Source organism: Odontesthes bonariensis, chromosome 1 (assembly GCF_027942865.1).
Source record: "Odontesthes bonariensis isolate fOdoBon6 chromosome 1, fOdoBon6.hap1, whole genome shotgun sequence".
Classification (NCBI taxonomy): domain Eukaryota; kingdom Metazoa; phylum Chordata; class Actinopteri; order Atheriniformes; family Atherinopsidae; genus Odontesthes; species Odontesthes bonariensis.
Genome location: NC_134506.1, coordinates 24,007,554 through 24,016,530, shown reverse-complemented (window position 1 = coordinate 24,016,530; position 8,977 = coordinate 24,007,554). Strand labels below are relative to the sequence as shown.

At 41.8% G+C, this 8,977-nt stretch overlaps 1 protein-coding gene across 1 annotated transcript; it reads left to right on the top strand.

The window, feature by feature from the left end:
* Positions 1-1,302: 1,302 nt before the first annotated feature.
* Positions 1,303-8,334, top strand: polr2m (RNA polymerase II subunit M). Its single transcript, XM_075461221.1, has 4 exons — positions 1,303-1,577; positions 2,235-2,795; positions 2,947-3,163; positions 7,496-8,334. The coding sequence occupies exons 1-4, from the start codon at positions 1,468-1,470 to the stop codon at positions 7,637-7,639; spliced, it is 1,032 nt and encodes a 343-aa protein (XP_075317336.1). The 5' UTR covers positions 1,303-1,467; the 3' UTR covers positions 7,640-8,334.
* Positions 8,335-8,977: the final 643 nt, after the last annotated feature.

Sequence of the window (8,977 nt, the reverse complement as noted above, 5' to 3'; positions counted from 1 at the left end):
AGCTGCATGAAAAACTGATTTAAACTGACTTTCAACTCTGACAGAGGATAAAAAGGACACAGCTGGAACTTCTTGGTTTAAGTGTGGGTCATTGTCTGTCGAGCTGAGTGAGAAATGCTTTGGCAGAGTGGTTGGAAAACATCCGGACAGGAAATGCAGCTGTGGAAAATCTGAGACTGTTAAGTTCAAACTGAGCACACTCATTACACTGGGAAGAAGGAAAAATCCCAACATGTAGGCCAACCTAACTTATACTACAATCGAACTAAGTGCCTGTTTTGTGCCCCCACGACCAAAGCAAAGAGCCAGGAAAGGGTCCCCGAGAGAGTTTCAAATAAACAAAACATGATTTTAAATGATATCCCAACATTCTGGTTAGTTAATACAACTGGTTTAATCAACGACTAAAACACTGAGTGTGTTTTGATACATGCACAGTTAGACTACAGACGGAGAGGGCTCTCCGTAGGCGACCATAAATCAGCCTTAACACAAGGTTACAGAATAGATCACACCAGCATCTCTGATCCATGTGGGGCTCCAGGGAACATCTTTTAACTGACGCCAAACAAACCTTTCATGTCAACAAAAGGGTCTGATTGGCCAGAGCGCTGCAGCAGCCATGCAAATCAGTTGTGCTCTTAAAGTGTGATATGATGATTTAAAAGAAAGACGAGCTGAAATCAGCTGAAGCGGTGCATTAACAAATATCTGGTGTTGGGCAAAACGCTTGAGGCACAGAGGAACTCAGATTAAAATGAGCTCTTAGTTTATTCCTAATCAACACATGAAATAGGTTGAAAAAAAGTATTGGTTGTAGACACAGTTTTATACAAAAATAAAGCCGATAATTTAGTGACTGTAGATGCAGTGAGTTAACACAATATGAAAGGGCATTGGTGTAGTACTCATAAAACAAAAAGGTAAGTTTGCAAAGTTACAGCCAAACTGTATCAAATTTCTTTGCAAAGTGCAAAAAGTTTGTTTTTACATAGTTATTGGCCCAGGGCAAATGGGCTAACTGAGATCCACTGAGTTGGACACGAGTGGAAGATCTTGATCAGGGCAGCCCATTGTTTAGAGCTGAGCCTGCTTACATTTGTGGAGTTTTATGCTGAGGTTTCCCTTTTGTCACTGGTTACTACCAGAGTGGTGGGGTATTTACTCTATAGCTCTGGTTACTACAACAGGCCGGCAGAGGGCAGCAAATCAGGTTCTCTGGTTTTACAAAGACATGGTAATTACAGTGTGCTCACAGTGGGGGGCGATAGAGCGCCATTTCAATGTATTGACTTCCGCCCACGAAGAAGAGGAAGTATCTACATTTAAATGTAGTGTCATGTGTAGGAAGAAAAGAAACTGCCACAAACAGCTCTTTTTTAGGCCTATAAGTTTCTACTTTGAATTTTAACCTTAAGCTCGCGCTGTTTGATAATAGATGTAGCTAGCTGCCGGTAGCTAACTGTGATGTCCTCGTCGAGGACAGAGCGTCAGGGAGAGGTTGGAAACCTGAGGAACCAAAGCAAAGAAGAGCTCCAAGAGCTGCTGCTCCGACAGGAAAAGATACTCTCTAACAAGTAAGTTTTAGTCTCAGTTTATATGTTACAAACAGACCAACTTCACACATGAATCTGTGTGACACCACCAATAAAAACAAATACGGCCCATCAGATGATTGGACAAATGTCTCGAAGACTAAACTTTAATGATACATAGACACTCAGTAAATGTAGCTGAAAAGTAGCTTCTCTTAAACGAACAAGCTGATTGTTCATTTTCTTAGTCTGTAGGGTTCAAGAGAGTCGTAGGGTTTGGTTCTTTACATTTATCATAGCTGTAAATGCATCTAAACAAGTCTCAGAAGTGACTTATAGCGCTCGCAAACGTGTAGATGTCATATTTTTTTGCCACTGGAAAGAGCAGACTGCTCTTAATATTGTTTCGTTTTATACCGTTGTTACAACGGATCAGAAAGGGAAAACTGAATAAACAGTGTAGTAATATGCCAAAAACAGACCTTGTCATATAGAGCCAATGGATAATTAAAGTATTAAATGTCAATGAGATGCTGTGGAATTCACCGTTGCCATGTCTGTAGTGTGATTACAGTAGAGCTCAAGAGGAGAAATGTAACTTTGGTTTATTAGGTCAATTAAAGGCATTGCATTTCTAAGTATGGTGAATATATACTATTATGAATACAGCATGCAATGATTGGTTTGGTTTGTTTGCAGGAGGTTATTACAGACTCTTCCTGACAAAGGGCAAAAAATTCGAGACTTTGCAGAGAAGGTGCGTCTTGCCGTTGAACAGCACAGTGAAGAGGAAAGGAGGCAGAGTTTGGTGTCTGCTGCCAAGGCTGAGTTTCTGTCCAAGTACCAGCAGCCTTTCACTTCCCAGCAGTGTGCCGTCTCTACTGCACCAGCGCCCTCTCACCAAGTAGGAAACAGTGAGGATGCTGTAGGTGGTGCTGAACAGGAGAGGGAAACATCACCTGCCTCAGCAAATTTGCAGGAAAACACCCTTTTGGGCAACCAACAGGTCCAGGTCGTCTCCAGTGCAACTTCTGTTGAGACCATGGAGACGACCGTAGCTGGGGCCTTTCTGAACTCAGATGAGAGTGAGCTTGTCGACGCCTTAGACAGGGTCACGCTGTCTCAAACTAAGACTAGTGAATCCAAACACCAGTTAAACAACAGGCCAAGAGACAAACCACCAAAACCCAACTATATAAGTGTTCTGGAAAAAGCAGAGATGTCCTCGGCTCCCAGGAAGCAAAGATTCAAACCAAATCAGTGAGTTGGCTTTGTTTCATGATCACCTTTTTAAGCAAATCTTCAGGCATTAAATAACAGTTTGTCAGTGCTTTTAATCTTAGTTTCTTTCCTAGTTTAATTTTTTTGTTGTAAAAAAAAAAAAAAAGCATTGTCTTGCTCATGTTTCCAGACTGCCACATAGGAACGATGTCTCTCCATCTGACTCACTCAGTCAGTCGTCCGGAAGCGCATCGCCTCTCTCTGCTCAGGCCCGGAGGGAACAGGACAAAAAACACCTGGATGACATCACTGCTGCCAGAATGCCTCCTCTTCATTACGACCCAGCAAAACTTCTTTCTCTGGAGGAGTCAGCCATACTCCTGAGGGAACAAACCAAGAAGCAGCAGGTTAGCGCCCCACACACGTTTCTCTGTGACTTAAACTGTTTTCACACATGACTTGTTCTGGAGGGTCTGCATAAGAGAGCTCAAATATTTGCATGATTACCCTCTCAGTAGCTGGCAAAAACTCTGGAGAAATAACCAAGTGAGATCACGTTTGAATACAAAATCAAACCATGTCGAGGTAAAAATACAGCTGACGACGACATTATGTAACAATGAATATTGACGCGTATAATATAGAAAATATTTGTAAATTTAGAAAACCCTAAGCTTTAAAGGGACACTATGTAATATATTAAGTTATTTATTAGCTCAAATCAACATATTCATTCATAAATTAGTCCTCATTGGTGTAAAATTATCTCTGTCAAAAATCTCACTTATCCTCCTGAGTGAAGAATAACTTGTCTGTATCTACATAGAACGGGCAAGCTCTATGGAGGCTGCCATGTCCTTTCGGTCTATGAAAAACGACGAAGTGCCGAGAGGGACATAAAGCACTTCGAATCGCGTTTTCCCCAACGCCAGGCCTGCAAGCGGAAATGACTTCATTTTGACGTCACGTCCGCCGAATGGCTTATTACTGGCGCTAATGGTAAATAGATTTTATCTCGTAAATTATCCCACTAATAATGCATTGATTGTGACCAAACTTCTGCCGTAGTACACATAGGCTCTTAACTCACAAAACGAGGCATTAGAAAGTTTGTAAGTTTACCGGGAGTTTATTTAAAAGAACACTTTCCAGATAGCAACTACACACTGCTGCTAACGCTAACGCTGCGTCGACGTCACTTCCAGTAACCCCCGGAATATGACTAATTGCATTGTGTGCACACCAAAGACTATGTCAACTTATGTTATCTGACATGTTATCTGTCATCTGTATTTATAGTGTTAATAGCCGCTTTCGGACTGTAGGAACCTTTGGCAGTTCTAATAACCTTTTAATCCGCGGGGCCGTTTTCTCCCGTGTTCGGACATACAGGAACTCGGGGCTATCTCCCTTAGTTCCTATAACCATTTAGCTCCTTCTCCGAGGTCGGGTCTTTTCATAGTTCTTATAGAACGAATCTAACGGAGGTGTGTGGTGGTTGGTAGCTACGCCCCATGTCATGCTATCACGGCTGAAATGTTTACTCATACAACACAGACAGAACAGGCGCGTGTTTAATAAGTTAAACTTACACTGGTCTCATTTGTCTGCAGCGCTCTGCTCTCCTTTCTTCCTTCATGAAATAAAAAAGTATCTCCTGACTCTCTCTGTGAGCTTTTCCAGCCTCGATATTAGACGCCTGATGTGATTGTCCATGATTAATATCACCATCATGCAGACCATAAACACAGTGGCCTCCCCGCTCTCCATATTAGCTTCTTGGTGGTGTTTTTTCTACTCTCCTTACTTTTACCGTTTTGTTTTGTGTTTGAATGTAACGCTAAACGGCTAACACGTCACTGAAGCAGACGGCTGCGCGCGGCGCATCAGTCCCTATCAGGTCCCGACTCATGTGCGAATGCAGACTGAAACAGTTCCGCTGGGGAAGGATAGTTATCAGAACGAAATTCGAGGAGGGTAGTTCTGATAACTACTTTCTTAGAACGGTCTGTCCGAAAGCGGCTATTGTATGTGTGTTATGTAATCCTTTGTACTGTGTGTCTTGATGTATTTTTGTTTGTATGGACCTTGAGTCTGAAGCTATAGCTTCTTGAATCTTGACACATACCGCCTGCCGTAATTCAAGAAGTTGCAACGCACATTTGAAAACGCGAGGCGCTAGAGAGCAAATTCATTCGACTTTGCAAAATAAAATTGCACCACTAGATGGGGGAAGAAATTACATAGTGTCCCTTTAAGACAAAAACAGCCTTGTGTTAAAAGATGAAGGAGACTGTACTTATTTGTGTTGTGCTTCAGGTACAAGTGAGACATAAAAATACAGTTTTTTTTTTTTTGTTTGTTTTTTTTTTGTGAAAAAGCGTCACCAGTGTAACTGAACGAGTCCTTGTCTACAAATGATCGTGTTTTGATTTGAGGGGAGGAGTCGATGTTGCATAAAGCCTGATTTATGGTCTGTGACGCAAGACGCAATGCAAGCCCTTGCGTGCTTGTGTGTGTCACCTCAATTTTCTAAACTTCACGCAAGACGCGAGCGCAAGCCACTATCTACATCACATCCGGCGGCGTGTTCACCTTCCGGTTTCATCCCCTAATAAAAGACCGCTGTTTTCAAACATAGACATGTTATAGACATATTATGTCTATGTTTTCAAACGCCAAGGTAGAAAGCGAAGAAGAAGAAGAAGAAGAAGCATGAATCCACTCGAAGAGAGACTTGCCGAAGAGGTCCTGGCGGTGAATTTCCTTTCATCGTAGTAGGCTTGTCATTGAAAAAACCCGCTGCTCCACCTACTGTCCTGGCGATGAATCGCCACGCAGCACACGCAACCGCCGACAAAGCAAAATGAAGCATAAACGTCTCGAGCCATTAACATACGCGCAAGACGCAAGCGCAAGGGCAGTTAAAAGAGGTATAACTCAGCCTTTAGTGTGTGCGTCTATCACAGAGAGACATTACTATTTTGAAATAATAAAATTTTGAGGGGGTTGCAAATGTACACGGCAGGGGGAACAAATCTAAATGCACTTTATAATCAAAGCACTTATAATTTATCATTCACGTGTTGAATGTGGCTGTGCGGTGTTTCTGTTGTTGATTGTGTCTCTTTTTAAGTTACTGTTATGCCCCCTTTTAAATTGCCCCTTGGGGATAAATAAAGTGATTTGAATTTGAATTTGAATGGGCAACGATTAACATACCCGAGCAGCCTGCGCGAGTATCAGCATTGTGTGGGAAACACAATAATCATGAATTTATGATTCGTGCTACCAAGTCATCCTTTAGCAATGTGATCTACCCTGCAGGCTACCTGATGATGTTGCAACATAAGCTGAGGCATCCTAACCCTATCCCTTAGGCTTGGCTGCTGCTGGATAAATCTTTATTGATTGTAGCAGGAAATCAGCCCCAACTCTTTTTGCTCTCCTTTCTGTCAAGCAGCGTTCACATAAAAGCCCCAATTGCCCAATTTTTTTTTTTTAAACTTTTTTATTTTTTTTGGTAAAAACAACAGCTCCCAGTTTCTTTTGAAATTCTATCACAACAGATGTATTTGTTTTAGTTGTTGAAAATTGAAATTCAAGACTTATATCAAAGAACACAAGATGATATAATGAAATTACACATTAAAGGGATAGTTCGACTCTTTTGACATGAAGCTGTATGACATCCCATATTAGCAATATTATTTATGAACATTTTCTTACCTCCCACTGCGTCCTGTGAGCCGAGTTCCAGCCTCGTTTTGGCGTTGATGAAGGTAGTCCGGCTAGTTGGCTGGGGCCACAAAAATAAAGTCTTTTGCTTCTCAAAACAATATGCGTTCAAAAGAGTAATACATTTGCATCACAAAATCGTTCATCCAGAAAAAGTCAGACCTCACAATCCCTTGGCGCTATTTTCTCTCTACCTTCATATCACTACGGGCTGTGTAGACCGTGCAGACCGAAGAGCAGACCGAGCAGTCCCCTGCTTCCGAGCAGTAAACACCGTAACAGGTGCGGCTATCGCTAGGTGGCTGTACGCAGTGATATGAAGGTCTAGAGAAAATAGCGCCAAGCGATTGTGAGGTCTGACTTTTTCTGGATGAACGATTTTGTGATGCAAATGTATTACTCTTTTGAACGCATATTGTTTTGAGAAGCAAAACACTTTTATTTTTGTGGCCCCAGCCAACTAGCCGGACTACCTTCGTCAACGCCAAAACGAGGCTGGAACTCGGCTCACAGGACGCAGTGAGGGGTAAGAAAATATTCATAAATAATATTGATAGTATGGGATGCCATACAGCTTCATGTCAAAAGAGGAGTACTATCCCTTTAAGTCCCTTAAACTACTTACAGGAAAAAAAAACTATTATAAATCAATGATTGAATGATAAAGTCATAAATATGAAACTCTTTTTCTGGTGGAGTGTTTGCACACAGATGCACATTTTTTAAACAAATATGGACTTTGTTTCCAGTTTTTTCTGAATATTGTGAGAAAACAACGTCAGTTCCTTCACTCCACTCTAGAGGGCAGCGTTCAGACACGGACTCATTTTAAATCCAGACTTCAGAGCCAAATGTGAAACAGTGTGCTGTTGGCAGCTTAAAGAAAAGCTTATTATCAGACATACTTTTGTAGAGATTTTAATGGCAGTGTCTATGCCACTTGTTTTCTCTTTACCAGCCTTTTAATGTCAGCTTTCTCTCCGCCCTGTGTTTAATTTCAGGAGTTGCAGGCCAAGCTGGCAGCCCAGAAACTGTCTGAAGGACTGAAGATTTCTATGGGGAGCTATACTCCTGACGGTGGCCCCATGGCTGCCTTCAGGGAGGTTTGTGATGAAGGAGACCAGCTCTCCTCAGAAGAGGACTGATCCAGGAGGGCCGGCTTGGGAAACCAGTGTAACCTTGGCCCTGAAGGAAAAAGGCTTTGGACCTCATGATCCTGGCCTATAAAACAGGACTTTCACTCCAAGAGCAAGAACTCTTAAACGGAGAAAAAAGGTCTTTGCGTGGTGTGAAGGAATAGTTGGTAACCCACACTTAGCTCAGGAAATCAACTGTCAGGTTGAGAAACTAGCTGACGTAATTAGCATTCATATCGTACTGGGTTCCGCTTTTTTCCCCCAAAGTCCTGCTGGTATAGAAACACCTTTTGTTGATCAGGAGTCTTAAATGCTAAATCTGAAGCATGTCTCATGGGGGAAATTTTTGTCTGTGCACTGAAATTGATGACATCATGGCTTTCTGAGCCTGAGGGTACATTTTATTGAGGCTCCAACTTTAGTGTGTTAAGTAATGATCTGCACTTAAAGCTCACAAAGAGGTTTGCTGACCGTTCTGGCACAATGCGACTGTTCACAGCTTCATCCAAAAAGCAGACCTGATCCTTCACATATCTGTGTCGGATCTAAATGTTATGAAAGTGTGAAGCAGAAACTAAATATACACCTCTGATTTCCCAAATGTTTGCATTTGTTTACGGATGTTGAGGGTCAGTTATTTCTGAATTGTGGACACTGAATCGCCTCACCAGGTTTTTTCAGTTTTGATTAAAAATATACAAGAACTTGTCATTTGTCTTTACCCAGCACGCTTATTCATGAGAGCATGAAGAAAATCTAAGTTGCATTTAATCTACAAGAGTCAATTAAGTACAACACTTAGTGAATGAATCATAATATCAGTATACACATTTGTGGAACAATGTGTGCGAGTCGATTTTGCAAATATTCAAGCAGCGAAAGGTATTCTGAAGCACGTGACCAAACTTTGTTAGCCTGTTTGATCCTCAAACTGTTAGCAGCAACACAGCTCCATCCCACCTGCAGGGTGAGTGAAGCTGCACAGTTTGTGCCCTAAATCCTTTAAATTTGGCAATGCAGTGTTACTTTATTTTAACAACACTTTTTATGAACTGCAGAATAACTCCCGGTTTGTGTGTGACAGATACATTTTGGATTAAATGTTCCTCATACTCTACGTATGGTGCTCTGCAAAAACACAGATCCACAGTCGGTGTATCACAATCTTGCGAACAGCGTGTTGTCAGCTGAAGCCAGTGGGATGATTTTCTTCTAGGGGAGCTGTGGAGAAGTATGATGGAAAAATGAACTTGGAGAGGGGAGTTAAAGGACTGAAGTGAACTCTGGGCTGGCATTTAAATTCAACCAAAAGAAAAAGAGTTGATCTGCAGCTGCTATTTGCTGTTA